Raw genomic sequence first — 20,731 nt, 5'->3', positions numbered from 1 at the left:
ACGACTCCAGTTTTCAAGTATGAACCTATGTTTTTGCTTCTGTGTGAGCTTGGCCAACCACTGGCCACAGGAAGGGCACTTATCTCCCAGACGGAAATGTTCAGAACCTGGCTGAGAACCATAAAGGAACCCAACTCACCCTCTGAGCAGTGCAAACAGACAGTGCAACGTTAATTTTAGAGCTCAGGCACGTAACTCACAGTGGTACCGTCATTCGGCAAGTCTCTCGTTCTCAGACCCCTGGCTACCGTTTCCCACTTCAGATTGATCAAATGTAGGAAAGAGACCCACTACAGCAGCAACAACAGCTAACAGCCTGACTCACAGGAGGAAAAAGACAAAAGCTGGTGGAAGAACTCAAAAAAGGTGGGCATTTACTGAAGGGGCGAGCTGCTTCCAACACCTCACTGTTCCAGGAAAACATCGCTGTACCGATAACAGCCCCTACAGTAATTAGTACTCAGAGTAGTAACTCGGGTTTATCTGGAAACGTTTAAACGATACCAATGTACTCCGTTGTTTTTTTGTGGGTTTTTTTTTTGTTTTGTTTTGTTTTTGTTTTTTCCAATGTACTCTGTTTTTAGGAAGAGAATTCCCAAGCTCTGGGCAAAGGGGCTGGCACTGAGAAGGGCCCCCTAGAGGACAGTGGCGGTTACTGCACCGTAAGACCCAAGGGCGGGAGGGGTCGGGGGTGGGCGCCGGCGCGGGGAACCACCTACCTCTGGATGTTATCTTCCAGCTGTTTGACTCGGAACTCATCCTCCTCAGACTGCCGCCTCCTGGCTTCCTCCTCTTCGGCAGTTCCGGCGGGGATACCCTGCAGCAGCCATTTTTCCCGAAGCACTTTGGACTGTGGGAATGAGGGAAGAGAACAGACTAGATGATACCTTTCCGTCCACAGCCTTCTCTGTGCCGCGGTGCCTCGGTTCGAGCTCCGCCCCTCGTCAGTGGTCATCTGAATTGCTGCCTTCGCCTCCTCTCTGACTTGGCTCCCCACCTCCCCCAGGCCCAACCCCTAGAGAGCCACCAGCGGGATTGATTTCTGCATTTCTGACTATAAAAAGCTTTTGAGAACATACAGAAAAACAGGAAACAGGATAATGAATGTCCGTGTAACTCACCTAGCTTTACAATTATAAACAGTTTGCCCTATTTCCCACAAGTTCTTTACCAAAGCACTTTAAAGGAAATAACAAGCATCGTGACATTTCACCCGTAAGTATTTCAGTATGAATCTCTAAAACATAAGGGCATTTTTCTGTGCAACTGCAATTTCATTATATAATTTCTTAAGATCACCAGATACTGCGTCCATCTTAAAGTGTTTAAAAAAAAAAAAAGATTATGTCATACTTCTTAGGAGCTTTTTAATGATTCCCAACCATCCTCAGCAGTGGTCTCCAAATGGTATTAAAATCACGTACTCCATTTGCACGAGTGTACTAATATATTGTGGAGTGAAATAAAAAGGTGGGGTTTTTTTGGTTTGTTTTTAGTAGGCTCATGAGGAGCCCAGTATGGGGCTTGCGTTCAACCCTGAGATCAAGACCTGAGCTGAGATCAAGAATTAGATGCTTAACTGACTGAGCCACCCAGGTGCCCCCCCAAAATAAAAAGGGTTTGAGTTTCAGGCAATGGCGAGGAAGGAGCCATTACTGCTTTGACAAGGGAAATGAAAACAGCTCAAAAGAAAGGCAGGCTGAAACTCCCTAAAACAAAGAGCAAGGTGAAGAAGGTGTGGGAGAGGATTTTTGATTTGGGTTTTCATTACATGGTGCCTAGATGGCAGATGGTGGCTATTAGATGTTTGTAGAGGCTGGACCCTAGGCATCATGGCTGAGTGTCCCCTGGTCAGGTCGGTGGTCCTGGAAGGCTGTAAGGGTGCTCCCAAAGCAGGGCATGTGACCAGATTTTCCCTGGTCCTGTCATGGCTATGAAGCCAGTCAACATAGTGTAAGCATAGGGTAAGCCCTGGGTTCCCTGGCTCCTGGTATCACCTCCGTCAGAATCCGGTTTGACCTCCTCAGGCAGGCTGAGCAAGGTAAAGGAAAGGAACCCCTTATAATGACTAAGAGCCAGGTTATGCATGGCTTAGAGCCAATTAAATAGGACATACAGAACTGAGAGAGTGGAACGTCTCCAATATTATAGACACAGAACTCATACTCACTACAGTTTGCTTTCTACAACTCTCATAAGCAAAAGGTAGACATTTCCAGAGGTTAGCATTTGTCTTGAGGTTAAGGAACAAGAGCTACTTATGATGAAGCTATAAAATGAGTTATTAAAAATTACCAACATTTAGTAACAGTAAGAATTCATTAACGGTTCTGATTCACCATTCTATTGAAAAATCCAGCAGCTACGCAGGGCTATGAAGCTGCTGCTGGATGCGGAGAGGTAGGTTCCAATGGCTCGAATTCCTACACTTCTGAATGGACTTTTTGAATCCATTTTGACTGGACATTCTGGAAAGGCAGCCTTGGAGAGACCCAGCTTTCTCTGCCCCAGGAGGGATGCTCTAGAGCCAGGGCTTCTAGAGACGTGACCCAGTGGCTGCTCCTGGAAGCGTTCTGTCTGCTCTCCTTTGCACTGTGCCCTCCCCCCACCCCCCGCCACCAAGGAAAGGGTCTAATCACTCATTTCCAGCTGACTGAGTCCTAGCCATCCATCAGTACTTCTGACAAGAGCAGCCTGGTGACCACAAGCGCCGAGAGCACATGTGCCCTCACATCTGTCTCTTCTCTGGATAAGGCAGTGAGTGATATCACCAAAACATCCCCAACAGCTGGAGCCAAGAAGAGAGACTCTAACACAACAAGACAGTGGGCCTGGTCTCAGAGAAGTCTGTTTCACAGAAGTGTTTGGACATTACAAAAATTAAAAAGCAAAGTTGATTTTTTTTCCACTTAGCCTTGATGTTGCGTGGGCAGACCAGCAATTCAAATATGTTTACCACCAAAGGTTCCCTTAACCTCTGCCAAATCACTTCCTGTTGTCTCTAAGGGTCAGTGGTGTTATAGCCTTAGACTAGAACGCACTTGTACTTGCTTTTCACACAGGCCCATCGAAAGCACCCGTTTCCCCCTACTGTTCTGGTCCTTACTGGCTGCCCAAGTGTTTCAGAAATAAGTGACAAGCAGAGCATGCAGAAGTGAACTAAAAATAAAAAATTTTCTTTTTTTTTTTTTAATGTCCAGACAGCATATACCAAAAAACTGTATCCTAGCTTACAGGAGTGAAGAATGGTCAAACTTCACTTTGGTCAAGGAGATGCAACTATGAAGAGTCAAGACAAAGGAAGTATGCATAAGGCTTATAGGAGAGCTCGCGGAAGCGCAGATTCCCACCTCCCCACCCCCAAGATGTTGATTCTCGTCTCGAAGTTTAAGGTAAGGCCTAAGAATATGAATTTTAATAAGCTCCCACGTGATGCTGTCATTGATGGTCCTGGCCCAAGGTCCACAATTTGAATAGCCCCACATAAGAAACTGTGACTACCTAAGTGCCTGGAGAATATCTAAGCTTTCCCACCGGCTAGCCAAATCTGACCCAAAAAGGAGCTCATCATCCTCCCACCCAGCCATCTCTCCCTCTGAATCCCCATCTCGGGAGCAGTGGTGTCCCCATCCATTCCCCCAGACACTCCGCCAGGTCCTGAAGACACCACTCTGGACGACGGGCAAGTCCTCAGCGTCACTAAGCTTTTGTCCCAATAAACAACGATGTGAGATAATTTTAGACTGTGAAACACGCACGGCAGGAGGTAGGCAGGACAATATGACAAACAGGGACAGAGAGAGGACACTTTAGGGGGGAAAAGTCCCTGTGAGTACTTGAACACTTGAGCTGAGATCTGAGATCCAAGGAAGGGACATTCGCGGGGAGAGACTGGCAAACGTAACAGCCCAGAGGTGGGACAGAGTTTAGCGCATTTGTGGACCAGACAGAATGCCCAAGTGGTGGGACCACAGTGAGTGGGGCATGAGGAAGGGAGGGGAGAACAAGTTGGAGATGGAGAGGAGTGCAGAGGCCAGAGTTGGTAGGGTCCTGCAGACTTGCTAAGGAGTTTGGCACCGTAGGAAGAGAACAGTTTGGAAGGGACAGGATTACAAAGTGTAAGTGATTGGATTCTATTACATCACCAGGTGACAGAGCATGCTAGCTGGAAACGGAGGAGCAGCAGAAGAAATGGAAGGCACGGGGTGTACTTCAGAGAGAGAGTCAACATGACTTGCTGACAGATTAGATGTGGGGGGCAAGGGACAGGGTGGGATTAAAGACGACATAGATAGTTGGTTTGTGCAAAAGGGTGGATGGTGATATCCTCACTAGACTGGAAAGACTAGAGGAAGAACAAAGGCTAGAACAGCAGAAAATGGAAATTTCCATTTAGGGCAGGATAAGCTTGAGAGGCTTATAAATGAAAGTGACACGTTCAAGTGGACACATCAGGAAAACAGCTGAATACAGAAGCATGGAGTTCAGGGGTCACTGGAACCAGAGACATCCATTTGGGAGTCATTGATACATAAATGATATCTGAAGCCACGGTATCGAGTGATGATGACGATGATGATGATGACAATGATAATTATCACTCCTCCCCATTGACTCCCGGCGAGATCTTGGTTTGGTATTGAGTTTTCGTTACATGATTTCAGTCCACACAGAAGCCAAACCAAGACTTCTGATAGAAGAAACCAAGTCCTGGGGGTGCCTGGGTGGCTCAGTGGGTTGAGCCTCTGCCTTCAGCTCAGGTCATGATCTCAGGGTCCTGGGATCGAGCCCTTCATTGGGCTCTCTGCTCAGCAGGGAGCCTGCCTCCCCCTCTACCTGCCCCTCTGTCTGTCTCTCTGTCTCTCTCTGTCAAATAAATAAATAAACAATCTAAAAAAAAAAAAGAAGAAGAAGAAACCAAGTTCTAACTTCTACTCAAGCTCTGTTTAAAGGGCCAGTGGAGACGTGATGGGAAAAAGTGGGACAGGAAGTTCCTTTACACTGTGTACCCTGCCTGTCAATTCAACACTCTAACATTTGAAATTGGCCTTTCAAACATACTAATGACCAAGAAAAGCCTAAAATTAGTGCTAAAGGTTCACAATAGCGGGAGACACTAAAACATGTTTGCAGCAAGGCCCACTGGTACCTTCAGGTTATGTCGCAAATGACCTTGGAAGGTTGACAATAAATATCTCGTAGGTCACAATTCAGTATTTGATTTTTTTTTTCATTCAATCTTCTTGAAAGAAAAGGCTGTGGTTTTTAAAATATAATGACAATTTTCACAGCTTGGTTTAGGAAAAAAAAAAAAAAACTCTAGTCAGGGTTCCCTGCTCATGAATAAATAATTCAAAGGCATCTTATGTATTGAAGATATGATATTAACAATTTGATTCTGACAGTGCTGCCTCTGTCATACAAACCTTTATAAATGTGACAGTTCCAAAGGGATTCGTGTGACAATACACGCTGCCTGCCTGCTCTTGCTGGGACCTTGGATTGACCAATAAAATAGACAAATCTCTGGCAATTCAACCCAGAGCACAAAGGGAATATTAAATTTAGTCTGTCTGGTATAATCTCATAATTGATTTATTTTTTAAACTCAACATTATCACAAGTCACATAATAAAAACAATAAGAATAAATAATTGTTTCCCTGGAATACAAAGCCAAGACCATTTTTCAATAGAAGAATAATGATGGCTCTTACCTTATGACATACTATGATTATATGTTATATATTAAAAAGCTAGAGGGATTAGATGAGGGTGGTATTTGCACAGGAGTGGCAGATTCATGGAAGAGGAAGAATGCACCAATGGTGGAATTCAGTATAAGGGAGAAATATGGATATGATAAAGAAGACATTTAAGTCAGTGAGGAAAAGAATGAATTAATCAATAAATCATGCTGGGGTAACTGGTTCACCATCAGTAAAAAGTAAAGTCATTCCTATCTTATTTCATATAGAAAAATAAAATCTAGATGGGTCAAAATGATTGAAGGATAAGAAACATCCCAGGTGAATGTTTGAGATGTTCTTTGCAAGAACCACATCAAAGTCAGAAATCATAACGCAAAAAGAATGTTAGATGTGATATCACAACTATCAAAGTTTTGCATGAAAATGTATGTACTCGTTTTAGATTTTAATTATTTATTTAATTATTCAGGAGAGAGAACATAAGTTCTGGTGGGGAGGTACAGGGAGAGGGAAAAGTAGACTTCCCGTTGAGCAGGGACCCTGACATGGGGCTGGATGCCAGGACTTGATCCCAGGATGCTGAGATCAGGACCTGAGTTTAAGGCAGAAACTTAATTGATTGAGCCACCCATGTGCCCCTTTTATGAGAATTTAAAACAGCCCATATATCAAAATCAAAAAAAGAGGTAAAGGTGAATATATTTTGGACCTGAATGTTAAAACCATTTCATTTTAATCACCAGCTCATGAGGCTTATGAACAAGGGTCATAGAGCTTAATCTATAAAAACATACTAGAGAAAAAGCACAGAAGAATATACCTCTGTGTGAGTGACATCTGGGTGACCCGTATACAGCTGATATCTTTTTTCCTTTATATTTTCCTACACTTTACATTTTTACTTTTGGAATGATCATGCATTCCTTTCTCTTACAATCAGCAAAAAGTAATTCAGCTATTGAAATTGCTTACTGGTCCCATAGGTGAGCACTTCTTGGAAATTCTTACATTGCAAATATTAGAGACTCAGTATAGCTAAGGATCTTGTAAAAAGAAATCGGAGTTTAATTTGGCAAGGACTTCAAAGTGCTTGGAGGTTTCCTAACCACTGGAATGTAGCAGCTCTTTCAGTACTTGGGGTCTTTCATTGCATTGCGGAATTTGTTTATTATCCATATATAAAATAAAAATATTCCATTTTTGTGGCATTGCTCACTGCATAATCCTACACATTACAATTACCAAAAATATTAATCACATAACAATGTGATTATTATCAAAACTATGGCCCTGTGTTCTATTTTTTTGTTTGTTTGATAAGAGACCAGTAAATCTATCTAAATAATTCATCCCTCATTGCATGAGAATAAAATGTCCATAGACTACTGGACAATGAGAACTCTATCTTAATAAACATGAAATCTAATTCTAATGTTTTTCCATTTAACTTTACACTAAGTATATGTTATTTTCTTAGGGAGCATCTCAGATTTTATAAATTAGTGGAAGAAATATTAATTGATGACATATCTCTTAATATTTTCTACTTCAAGGAACTGCCAGTAATCAATAATGTCTCCGCATGGTCTAAATTTTCTGGAGTCCATGAAAGTGTAACTTAGAGTTACAGACAATGATGATGGTAACTGGCAGCTCTCTAGACAAATTATTCAAAATGGACCATTACATTTGAAGAAAACAGTGACCTGGAGAAGACCTGGTTTTGAGGGCAGAGAAGCCCTAGAGTTCAACCAGGGCTTCCTCACTTAGAGTCGCTATGTTCCTGGGCAAATGACCTGACCTCTTGAGTTTGTTTCCTCGCCTGTGAGACAGGGAAAGTAATATCTCTTTTGTGGCCATTACTGAGGGGATGTATTTAAAGTACCAGGTACGTACTAGGTACTCAAAAAGATGACTATCACCGAGGATGGCCAAGGGGATGACGGGGCTGCCACACAGCCAGGACAAAGCTGGCGGAGTCCCTACCAAGAGGCTCACAGAGGAACTATAACCTCAATGAATTTACTACCGTCCAGAGGTGAGGCTGCCGAGCTCACAACTGAATGATCACAGGGAAGATGACTCAGGTTATTCAAGTCCCGTCAACCGCTAACTGATTGAAAGTAGAACATATTCTTTTCTGGTGCCTGAAGTGATCATATCTCTCAGTCAGGCACCACCAAAATAACTCAGTTATTTTGGGAATGATGGCCTCAGAACAAAGAGAGGCAGAGTCATGAGAGAAGTTTCACCTGAGCCAAAGTGAGGTCTGATGACATGCCTCGCCTACCTCAGACCCCACCTCACCAGAGCACAGGAACTTGGTACCTGCAGTCGTTTCTGTCTTTGTTTTCATGGTTCAAGACTACTGATCTACCCTCATTCTGTCTACATGGGCTTTCCCCAGAGAGAGAAAATCACAACCCCTTGGTCTCCATTTATTAAACTGTCATCACTTCTAGTTCTTTCTCTCGAGGTTACAGGAAGATGACCTTGGGGAAAGGGCCGGGTGTTCCCTCAGCTAGCCAATTACACCAGCAATGTGAGAATTTTGCCAGGATAACCATAAAGAACGGATTCCCTTGTTTCCAAGTCTCTGAGGGAGTCTCACTGCTTCTACATGCAATACTAAGTCCTTTTACTGTTATTTCTGTTGACTGGATGGCCAGACACATGGATGGATACTGAGCTGGGCATCAGTCATGAATGAGTCCTTGGTATCTTATCTGGCATCCGGAATGATAAAAAGTGGGAAAAGGAAACTTAATCTTCTGACATATGTTTATCGCCTGACTTTTGGCTCAAGGAATGCAAAAGCAAAGAACCATGTTGAGCTTAAAGGGGAGAGGGCCTGCCTAGTCAAAACAGCCTCTCATTTTTCCAGTCCCCTTCATTTAAAAAAATCCACCTTAAATCAAGACCTCATTTTGGTCTCTTGTAAGGAGTGAATTGACTTTTCTCTGAACCACAGTCCCAGCTCTGTCCGAAGCGACCTTGAAAAATTCACTTGGTTCCACTAAATGTTAAGTCCCCCTCTATGCAAGAAGGAAATACTAACTCTAGCCCTCAGTGCTTCCTCAGGAATGGTGCAAGGAGAGAGTAACAGCGTAGGGGATGTATTGTAAGCTCCTACAAAGAAAGGTCTATAAATGGATTTATAAGAGCAAAAATAAATGGGCAATATTCTCAGTATCATGCTGCTGTACTTCCTTTTAAACACATTTCTCCGGTTAAAGTTGATAGTGTACTGATAAATATGCCAAGCAGATTTAGGTCATGCTGCTATTTGAAATCAGCTTGCTGATCATTCTCGTCTGAAGGAGTCATTTAGCACAACGCTATCTTCTAGAGAAGAAAGGAAAATACAATCATAAAGCCTCATCTTGTTGGAAAGAATCTAAACAATCTACACCCAGCATCACCCGGAAAGCCAGCCCCACCTTCCCGACCAGCCCTCTGAGCAATGCGAATCTGTACATGAATGTCACAGCAACTTGAGTGGGGCAGAGCCGCAGACGGCATGCAGCAGCTCCCAGCTGGCCGCTGGAATGCATTCACCGTACTCTGCAAGCCTGCAGAAAGCAACATGCTACAGCCCGTGGAGTCCCTGTGACAGTGACAGAGCTTTCTCGTAGGCTGTAATCAATTACGATGCTTAAGTGCCTTATGTTTTAAAGAAACATAAATAATGAAACATCTCTCTCTCTCTCTCTATCTCTCTCTCTCTGTGCAATGGAGACCCAACTGACCGAAATCATTTCAATGCCATCTTTTGACCAACTGCTCATTCGGAGAGAACACTTCCAAAATTGTGAAAGTAGAAATAAAACGAATGCATCCCCGGAAATACACAGGGTTGCTCTTTTATCAGATCGTGGTGCTTTTATCTCCCTTTTCTCCATATCAAGAAAGAAAACATTCCAGTGTTTCATCTATAAAAGTACAACCTGTTCAACGGATCCTTTGGAACCTGTGAACACACACACGCAGGGCACCTGATACACTGGAGAGGCAGCCCCAGAACGCTGCCTCTCCCACCATGTGGAGATTCTCGTCCCATTTCTATATATAACCAGCACATTTCACATGTACACACCAGCCCCCAAACCCGTCCACATGCACACTGTAATCTCCTCCTGCTCGCAGAAACTGGAATGCTCTGACAATGCCCTGCGCTGGAGAAATTCACAAGAAAAGCCCAAGGATGGTTTCCTGACTGGAGGAGAAAGGGCTCGTGCAGTCAGCGGCAATGCCTTCGCGCCAGGGCAGGCTCTGCCCGGCTCTCCGGAGTGTGATCTGCATGTCTAATAATGGAAAAGGTTCGTGGGATCAGCCACTTACCTTGGAATGCTGCAGCAGAAGTATCTGTTCGTCAAGCTGCTGGCGCTTGCCTTCTATTTCAGTCTGCGTCTTTCTTTTTTCCTTGAAAATAAAGAGAGAGAGCCTGTAAGAGTAGGTGGGTGTTGGCTCCACGAATTTTAAGGCCAGAAGCAGTGGCCGTTGCCACCGCAGCAGCAGCAGCAGCAGCAGCAGCAGCAGCAGCAGCTCACATCTGGAGAGACACTCGCAGACATGCTGGGCACACACGCATGTCACCTGCCCCTCCGCCTCCAGGAGCTTTCTCCTAACATGCCTGCCGTGGGCTCGGCGAGTGGGAGAGTCCCCTCAGTCAGCCGGGCTGCAGCAATTGAATCCAGAAGAAAAGGCGGTTTCCACACACACACACACACACACACACTCACAGAATCATGTTCTATGCAGTGTTAATTTGGAGACAAAGAATAAAAACGTCTCCAACGAAAAGCTAGAGGTGGTTATTGGCCGCAAAGATGACAGAATGAAACAGGGGAGATTCTAAGGTTAGCTTTTTTTTATTGAAATCACACACACAAGTAATCCGACATCATTTCCAGTTTCATAGGACACATCATTCCCGTTGGATATCACCAACAATGCAAATTAGATGGGTGGTCTTTGCTGAAACTAGTCTCTGGGTAGGGAGGGCAAGTGGGGCACTGCCGGTGGCTGGGGATCCCTGAGGTTATGTTAAATATGAAATCTGAAGTTGGTCTGCCTGGATCCAACCCCCAGGTCTGCCTTTTGCTACCTGTGTGACCTCTGGCAAGTTCTTTTACAACCCTGGGTCCAAGCCTTCTCTCACTTAAAGAGGAGATCATAATTTGTACCTAAACCGTACGGGTGGGGCGTGGATCCAATGAGACAGTGATATAAAGGGCTTGGAACAATGGTCTGGCACATAGTAAATGCTCAATAAATGTTACTTGTTCTTATGCTTATTGCCATCGCATTTACTTCTAGGTAATGCCTAGAGGCCGGCTCTAAAGGGACGTAATTCCCCTGTATTCAGAGCAAAACCTTTCGACGGGAGTACATACTTAATGCTTTTCTCCTTCATATTTCTCAAATGTAGACAACAGACATCACATAAACATGACTGATTTAAGAACAGAAAGGCCAGCCTTTAATAAGAGCTCGCTTGTTCCACGTTTTGTTTCCAAAGTGCACAGTGGGGCAGTCTGCCGAGACATTCACTGCCCTGGATTCCTTTCGTTCCCTCACATATGCAGGGAGAAACTTGCTAGACAGACATAGTGGCATTCTACAATACGACCACCAAACCCTGGGGAAGACAATAACACGGAAGGCCGGCTGCCGTGCTCTGTGTCAACAGAAGGCTGTATTTTACGGAGTAGCTGTTTCTGGGGACGGGCTTGCGCCACTGATGATCAAGTCAACACAGCAATGATATGCGTTACAACCAAGTTCCTCTGGGCACTGCACAGACTTGTAAGAAATATTAGTTTATTATCTCCAGCCACTGGGAGACATGATATCCACGTCAGGAGTATAACCTCCCCACCAAAGTGAGGCCCGAGAACTTCACCATTTACCAAAGAACTCTGATCCATGGCACATTACGGATGCTGCTTAAGCCCAGAGTATGTGTCAGAACATATGATCTATGACAGTGGATGGCAAAGTGAGGCCTCATGAGAAGAGCCCCCTTCTCCAGGGTCTCAGAAGGGCCAGGTGATAAAGCAAGGGCCTCCAGAACTGGCTACCATCTCAATATCCTAGCGACTAGCTCCTCAACATTAGAATGACTTCATCGTTCGCTCCCACTGGCTGTCAAGGTATGTATGTAGTTGGCCAAATTTAGATCCACATCCATGATCTAGGACGTCAGGGACACAAGATGCAGAGACACCATACTTAAGCACGTGAAACTGTGTGTTATGTGTCTGTTACAGACTGAACACTTAGGTCCTCCCCCGACATCTGCATATTAGAACATAATCCCCAAAGCGACAGTGATTAGGAGGTGGGGACCTTTGGGAAGTGGCGAGGTGATGAGAGCAGAGCCCTCCTGAATGGGACTAGTGCCCTTATATGAGAAACCCCAGAGAACGCTTCTGCACCTTCTGCCATGTGAAGACACAGTGAAAAGACAGTTATCTCTGAACCGGGAAGCAAGCCCCCACTAGACACGGAATTTGCCAGTGCCTTGATCTTGGGCTTCCCAGCCTCCAGAACTGTGGGAAACAAATTCCTGCTGCCTATAATGCACACAGTCTATGGTATTTTGTTATAGAACCTGAATGTGCTAAACCAGTATTCTAATTACATGTCTGGTCATTTGCAAACCTAGGCTTTCCCACCTCTGGGTCTTTGTTCGTATAGAAAATCCTCACTCCGGAGTTGCCCACCATGATATGAGTGAACTATACCTTGAATAGAAAAAATATTACCAATGGTATAAGCAGTGAACCCTTGTATGCCCAAGCAGTAGACTGATTGGTGGTTACTGTGAACAGACATGATCATGAACAATGCAGGTTTTAAGATAGTTCATTAAGAATGGGTAGGAATCAGGTAGATATAAATTAATGGGCAGCACATTCCAGGGAAAGGGAGTTGTGTGAACAAGGGTAGAAATGTCCTGGCATGTTCCAGGGATAGTGAGGACAGAAATCTGCTCTTTGGAATAGAGATCAATGATTCAAAAGATTAGTTGGGACGAGACCATCGAGGGCTTTGAATGCTAGGTCAAAAGGTTCGGATTTCATCTTTGAGGCAATGGCATATTGCAGGGTTCTAAGCAAGAGAGTGATACAGTAAAATGGCATTTGGGGAACATTAATCTGACACTGGTGTATAGGATAGATTAATAGGGGATGGGAGCTTTTTCTATAAAGTTTCAAAGAGTAAACATTTTAGGTTTTGTAGAATATACAATCCCAAAACTGTGGTTATAGTGCAAAACTGGCCTTGGACAATATATGAATGAATGAGTATGGTTCTGTTCTTCTTTTTATTTTCTTTAAGATTTTATTTACTTGAGAGAGAGGGAGAGAGAGCATAAGCAGGGGGTGAGGGAGAAGCAGACTCCCCACTAAGCAGGGAGCCCACGAGGCTTGATGCCAGGATCCCGGGACCATAACCTGACCCGAAGGCAGACACCTAATTGATTGAGCCACCTGGGCCCCCCGGGGGTGGCTGTGTTCCAATAAACCTTTATTTACAAACAGAGGGGGCAGGTCAGATTTAGCCTGCAGTCAGAGTTTGCTGGCCTCCAGATGAAAAGATCATTAAATGTCTTAGGAGGATGCCACAGGTGTGGTGGGGACGGGTAAACTAACAAGCTGTTCCAATCAGAATGAAAAGGAAAGGACAGATACAAGAACCAGAACTGGTGGGACTGGGGACTCATAGGATCTAGGGTGGGTAGGCAAGGCAGCATCCTGGCTTTAGCCACACAGACCAAAGCATGCTGGAGTGGGAACAGGCAACAGCGGGAAAGCAGTACTTTCCCACTGGTGCCGTATTCACATTTTCCCTGAGGAAACTCCTTATTAGGTTAAAACTCAAAACCAAACAGTTGTTAACATATACAACCAGGCACCGGCATGAGCATGTTCCCATCTGTGTTCCGTCTGCTGCAGACTCAGGGTTGGCCCCATCCCAGGGACCCTTTGCACATCAGTGGCTGTTGGAGGAATCTTCGATGAGTTGAGTCTCCCTCCACAGTGATGTGGTTAGGTCCTCAAGTCACTACTAACCCAACAGAAGCGTAAAGACGCGCGGCTAGCCACGGTATACAATCGGTTTCGAGCCCAACGTCCAGCAAGTTCCAAGAGGGCACTGCTGGGTTCCGGGTATCACCTGCTTGGGCTGCTGGGATCCGAGCTGTGCTTCTCACTGGCTAACCTGCTGCTTCCTAGATTTCTCCTTCCCCGGATGAAGGCAAAACCACTCATTCTCTTCCCACTCCAGTTAGACGACATGATTCCCTTTAGTCTCATTGACCAGAAAACTGTAGGTTAATAACTTCCCCATCTGTGGTTTCAGCCTAGATCTCTCTTCTGAGCCCCAGATTCCCATATCCAATGGCCGATGGTTCATACCCATTCCCTCACACTTAGCACTTGCCTCGCCACCATCTTGGCCATCCCTCCTCCCCCAGCCTCACATCTGTTCTTCCCAGTCTTCATGTCAGCCAATGACATTACTCAAGTCAGAAACTGCAGTTATCCTAGACAGGTCACTTTTTCGAAAGACTGGTTCCTGTTGGTTCTGCTTGTCAATTTCCACATCTTCTGCTTCCCGAATACAGCATTATTACTACCTTAATGTTCCCTCCTTTATCTCCCCACCTGCACGTGTAGAATATTCTACATCAGTATCTTCAGCTCTCTGTGGCACTTACCTGTTACATCCAATTTCCATCTGCATTACGGCAAGGGTGTCCTCACTAGTCTCCCTGCTTCTGAATCTTGGCTCTGAACAAGTCCCTTTGCATGGCTGCCAGAGTGACACTCTCAAATGGAAGTGTATCTCCATCCCTTGCCTCAAATCCCAGAATCCCTCCCATTGCCTGCAATGACAAATACTAAGTTTTCCCTCATTTCTTCATCAGGCAAAAAAAGTACTGGGGCACCTGGGTGGCTCAGTCGGTCAAGCATCCGAATCTTGATTTCCGCTTGGGCCATGATCTCAGGGTCATGGGATCGAGCCCTGTACTGGGTCTATACTCAACATGGAGTCTGCTTGGGATTCTCTCTCTCCCTCTCCCTCTGCCCTTCCCTCTGCCCGAGCTTTCCAAATACATACACATATATGTGACATCTTTTTTTTTTAAAGTATTCCTCTTTGACAATATAGTTTAAATATCAACAAAACTAGAGTAACCATCTGCCCAGTCTTCTTTCCTTCAGAGAATTCACATACCCTCACCGTAAATGGAGCTGGTGGGTATGACAGTCTTAAGTTAATCAGATGTAGCCAGGCTCGTCCCTGCCACAAGGATTTGCGTGTGGCACAGGCTGAGCTAATCATTCTACCTTACTCAGTGCAATACCACTTGGGCCAAGGGCTGGCTTAATGACCCAAGCAGGAACAATAAGAAATAGACACATGAATACCGGGAGAGAAAAGCTACCTTTCCACTAAGGTTTTAAGCTGGAACAATGCACATCCGAGTGGCAATTTTTCCAAGCCACATGGAAGAAATGCATCCATGTTGGAGAAGGTCAAACATGCAGAGAGAAGCAGAGCTGAAAGAGAAAGAAGGATCCTGATGACACTAATGGGTCCCAAGTCTAGTAACACGTGAAGCCAGAACCACCCCTGGCCTTCCTAAATGATGTACACTAACACACCTCCCTTTTGCTTAAGCGAGTGTGAGTGGTGCTTCTGTCACTTGCGACTCAAAGCGTAGTGACAAGTACAGATGCCTTTTCTGCTCCCTCCAAATAGAATTCATCACTCCCGCTTTCTCTTTTCTCCCTTTACAGGCTGCAGGTCTTTCTGCATTAGCACCTTGAGCACTTCAACACTTACACATTTAACTGTTAACATATCTTCTCCCTTTACGCAAACTACGTGCCCTTTGAGGACAAAGGTCTCGGCTGATGCAGGGGCACCTGGGTGGCTCAGGTGGTTGAGCCTCGTGATTTCGGCTCAGTCATCATCTCATGGGTCATGAGACTAAGCCTTGTGTCGGGCTCCACACTCAGCGGGAAGTCTCCTGGGGATTATCTCCCTCTGCCCCTCCTCCCCATCTCTCTCGCTCAAATAAATAAATAAATCATTAAAAAAAAAAATCTTGGCTGATGCATCTCCAAAGCCTAGAGCATGGCGTGATGAAGACATGAATAGACAAGTATACCTGACTGGGATACTTGCTCCCCTCTCATCACGTTCTCTTTGCACAGATCTCTCATCAAATGCATTATGAATTTGCTCTCATGATCTCAATGGCAGTAAAATATATCACTGAAAACACATTAGCAATCAGTCAAGAGAACCAGAAGCATCTTTCTGTTGGAGACATTAGCCCCTGCGGAATAGGCCATTGTTGTCGTGCATAGAAGAATAGAGCTGAAAAAGCTAACTCTGGGAAGGAATCATGGAAAGCTCGTTCTGGGGAGAAAAGCTGGGGTAAGGGGAAATTCCAGGGAAAGCATAATGAGCTGACAGTAGCGAACCATTCAGGAGGAATGTGACTCAAGAGACATCTGGAATGAAGTGATCTTGATTCATTAAGAAGGTTTCCAGATCCCTCTACTATCTGGGAGGCCTAGCAAGTCACTTTCATTGTCTTTCTGTAAATTAGATATTTTCCTGGCAAGTATTTTCTGGAAGTTTTGCAACATTATGAAACTGCAGGCTCTTAGCATAGGAAGGAGCAGCCGTGGAATGGAGCACACTCTGGGCAAAGGTAGTTAGTAAGTACACCGGGGAGTCACTAGGAAGCCTATGTTCACCCTTGTGCAGCTAGAGGCAGACTCCCGCCTCTCACCTCTGCCCGGGCTGCTACCCACGCAAGGCAGTGGCTGGGGAGGTGTTCCAGATGAGTCTGGGAGAAAGCGAGAGAGGAGAAGAAGCTGAGCAGGGAGGGCAGTAAGGAGCAGAGATCCGGAGTTCCCTTTCCTCTTCTGAGGCCTCCGTGAACTTGAGCAGATACTTAGAGCCCCAGCATGCATCTGTGGAAAGGAACCGGAAGACCTACTTACTCAGAGCACGACTGCCTTCAAGAGATGCCAGAATTTAGATGAGAGGGGGAAAAAAAGAAAATAAACGTTAAAATTTACATGTTGCAGTCTTTCCTCCAGCTTGTGCTAGATAAAGAGAAAGCTGCTTTGGTGGCCTCCCACTGTGAGCCAGAGGGAATTGTGTGTCCCTTCGCTGAGCTCGCACAGGCCTGTCAGTGTCTCTGGCCAGCTGGTTCATAGGCTTTGCGGTGCAGCGTCAGAGAAAGGGGCAGAGTGCGGAACAGCAGACCCAGACTGGTTTGAATAGTTTGCACTTGGAAAGGGAACAAGGCATATAGCTGATGGGGGGAAATCAGAGAAAAGGAAGGAAGGAATGAAGTAAAAAAAAAAACCAAAAAAAACTGAGATGGCTTGGGGACAGCTTAAAGTTCACCCATTTAAAAAGAAACTGAGATATTAAGACCAGAAGATCAGGATGAGAGAATCTTGCGATATTTTTATTGTGGCTTATCAAATGAATCCTCTTTGATGTACTCCCAAAGATTCGGATAAGATCACTGGACTTTTCCTCAGACCGTGCTTCTTTGAATGTGCCTTGTAGCTGAAATAGAATCGCCAGGATGCCAGCTTTTATAGAGGTTATGCTAAGTAGTAAGGTAATTGTGAAATCGACTTGCAAATGGGGGCCCTGTGAGCTTTTTCTATTAAGGAATCAGAATGTTATCTCAGTCGTGGTTGAATTATAATTACCTGTTTAATGCTGCTATAGAACCAGTGTTATTTATATATCTGAGGAAAGAGAAGCAGGATGGTCAGTCTGAAAACTGAGAACTTGAGTGGTGAGGTACAGAACAATTGAGGAGGGGACCGTCCAGCTCTGCCCAACTGCCTGTCACGGGTAATTTGAAGGTTGAGTTTGCTCAGCGGATGTACCCCTACCAGAGATCAGTTATCTGATCTCAATGCCCCCTGATATCCAAACTCTCTCTCCTGGCTCTGACTTGAAGGTCACCAATCATGATTCTGATTATATCCAGGCTTCCTCAAGAAGTTAGTTAAATGGAGAGAGATCATACTTGTTAAGCCCTCTACAATGTCCATCCACCATCAAATGAATAACATGGTGCCTGGACTTAGGTTGACAAGTGTATTGAAAGCCAAGTCATTACGTGACTTTCTGATCCCACGAAACTAAGGCGCAGAATCTGGAGTCAGCTCAAAAGGCTTGGTCAAAAGGACAAGTCAACTACTCTTCCTATAAGCACACCGCTCTGCCCAGCCGTGCACCCATTCAACCTACAGCACCACCAGGTGAAGTAGAGAATTATACAAATCTATTCATTCCCATTGCTTAGTCTGGACGAGCATTCCCATTTAGGTAATTACCTTTTATTCAACCAATTCCTTGGCCTTGAAGTTGCCAACTATTGGTAACAGAAGGAACCACCTGCTTTGTTTTGCTTTTAACAGAAATTATAAAGTCAAGAGAAGGCATTTTAAATGGGAAAGAAGCCACTGATTAGTTCAAATTTCCCTAAGGGTTTCTCTGAAAGGATACTTAAACACTTAAAATTTTAACAAACGTTATTCAGAGTTTAGATGCAAAACGGAGCCGCTAATATAGCTAGCCTATTAGTGACAGGTCCCATGCACAACACAGGAAAGTTTTAGCTTGAAGGCTTTTGTAGACACATTATAGTCCATATGGGTTATATCTTAAGTCTATTTTTAAGATCTGCCCTCAGTGTTACCCTTTAAATAATTATCTAACCATATAGCTATATTTTTGCTTTAATGGTTATAACATCGACATCTTTGCTAGGCGTGCTTCCCTTTAGCGTCCTTTTCTGGAAACCAGAAAGGAGAGTGGTCTGACACAGCTCTCATGAGAAAGTAAGATCTGTTTTATGGTATCATATAGATAAGTCCACCGTGAAGAAAAAAAATCGCGGGCTTTCTACACAGATGGGATGGTAGAGAACTCAGAAAGTCCCAAATGCCAGAAATAACATAACTAAATTCACCCACAGCATGTAATCTCCATATCATCACCCTCAAAGTACTGTGTTACTCCCACTATGAAGCCCCATGAGCACTGAACTAGGAGTCAGGAGACCCGGCTTTGGGTCCAGGTTCGACCCCTAAGCCCTGGGTGACTGAAATGAGTCTGTTGTTTCGTGGCTTTTGATTCTGCGTGTGGGAACGGAGCAGGTTGGAACAGCTTCACTGTAAGCTTCCTCCAGCTCTAGGAATCCACGACACTAGGGAGAACAATAGCTTCACATTCTAGACGGTCACATGCCCTTCTTCCTCTCTAAAGTCACACTAGCTAACGTTTACGTAGTGCTTACTGTGTGCCTAGAACCGTTCAGATTGGTACATATTCACACTTCTCAACTTCACAATGACCTAGTAGGTTAGGAACGATAATTCTCCCCATTTTACAGAGCACAAAGCTGAGGTACAAGGACATACAGAGATGAGGTCAGATGGCTAGTGCCAAACAGAATTCGAACCCAGTATGAAATATGGAAATAAAAATGTCTTAAGGTTCCATGTGAAATACAATAAAAAATGGAACCAAGCCCATCTCCTGACAGAGTGGGGTACTCAAAAGGTAAAGATGCTTTCTTCGCACCTGGTATGAAGTTTTGGGCTTAGGATCTGCCCAGGCAAAGGCAATCTACTCATGGAACCAAAATTCAGATCTCTGCTGGTTGAAACTAAGAATAAGGATGTTGGTGGTCATAAAAATATCAACAACAAAAACCATAATAATGGTAATTAAGTTTATTGACTACTTGCTATGTGCCAGGATCCCTCCAGTTTTTCATTTAATCCTCAGGAGACTCCCCACTGAGCAGGGACCGCCCCCCCACCATTGGGCTCAATTCCAGGACCCCCAGGATTATGACCTGAGCTGAAGGCAGACACTTAACCAACTGAGCCACCCAGGTAACCCTGGGACACTTTCAAGGAGGTACCTTTACTATCCCGTCCCCCTCTTGATGGATGAGAATAGTCAAAACTGAGCATGAGTGAGTAAACATGTCCAAGGTCGTGGGCTAGGCAGTGGCCAAGCAGGCGCTGAAGCCCAGACAGTCTGATTCCTGAGCATGTTATTGTGAACAGACATGTGTTTTGGCTACTAACATTTGCTTAGCTCTGAGAGAGCTCCACACAAGACACCTGGAACACACGACCTCCCCACCTTCATGCGCATGTGCCAAAACTTCCAGAACAAATGAGATATGGAGGATACAAAACATCCTGATGTCAAACCTTTCCACCACCACCCCAACCCCCCAAACAGAAGGCCTTTTACAAAATCTGGGAGCATTTCCCAATTCCAAACAGAAATCCACTGAGGCTAGATTGGAACCTTTAGCAATTCCCGGTGAAGCACTACATCCATTTTGCTCAGTTCCTGCAGGAGACGCTTCCAGGGTATTGAATCATGTCATAAGGAGAGCAAATGCAAACTAAGTCTCTCCCATTTGAACTTTCTGTCTGAAAAGGATGGTTGCAAAATGAGGCAGCAGCTGGGAAAGCTCTCAATTTACCATGTCAGGCTCATGAGTGGAGAAACTCTAAATCTGGGGCATCTAGGTATTAGAATGTATCTCTCTAAAATTAGATGACAGGAAGAGTAAGGGGCAGAGGCATCCACTAAATGGACAGTCCTATCTTGGGGAGAAGTGCAAGGCCTGCACTTCTTCCCTCGGGAAATGTCCCTCAGCGGGAAGCAGGAGTGGACCCTGCACGGATCTCACGGGAAGCAGTTCTCCCACTGGCCGCTTACAGGTCTCAGAGCAGCAGCCCATGGACCGGTAGGGGGGCTGGGAGGCACCTGAACAGAGCTGCAGTTGCCGGAAATACAAGACAAAATAGTCTGCCCTAAACTAGAATGTGAACGCCAATGTGGGGCATTCTCACAAGAGAGGAACGCCGACTCTGAGAAAAGAGCGTCATTGCAAACAGAGATGTACACAACTTTTCTGACTCT

The 20,731-nt window shown here is 44.9% G+C and overlaps 1 protein-coding gene across 9 annotated transcripts in view; it reads right to left on the bottom strand.

The window, feature by feature from the left end:
- Positions 1-20,731, bottom strand: part of PALM2AKAP2 (PALM2 and AKAP2 fusion) — a 450,166-nt gene that overhangs the window by 249,550 nt on the left and 179,885 nt on the right. For all 9 annotated transcript variants that reach the window (XM_032860820.1, XM_032860821.1, XM_032860824.1 and 6 more), the window contains 2 exons: positions 10,052-10,132; positions 720-850 (listed from right to left, as the gene is read on the bottom strand). In XM_032860820.1, the coding sequence (XP_032716711.1) occupies positions 720-850; positions 10,052-10,132 (212 nt within the window). The remainder of the gene's footprint in view (positions 1-719; positions 851-10,051; positions 10,133-20,731) is intronic.

Source organism: Lontra canadensis, unplaced genomic scaffold (assembly GCF_010015895.1).
Source record: "Lontra canadensis isolate GAN:19392208 unplaced genomic scaffold, GSC_riverotter_1.0 scaffold19, whole genome shotgun sequence".
NCBI classification, from domain to species: domain Eukaryota; kingdom Metazoa; phylum Chordata; class Mammalia; order Carnivora; family Mustelidae; genus Lontra; species Lontra canadensis.
The sequence above is the reverse complement of the archived record's forward strand: the minus strand, read 5'-3'. Positions and strand labels throughout refer to the sequence as shown.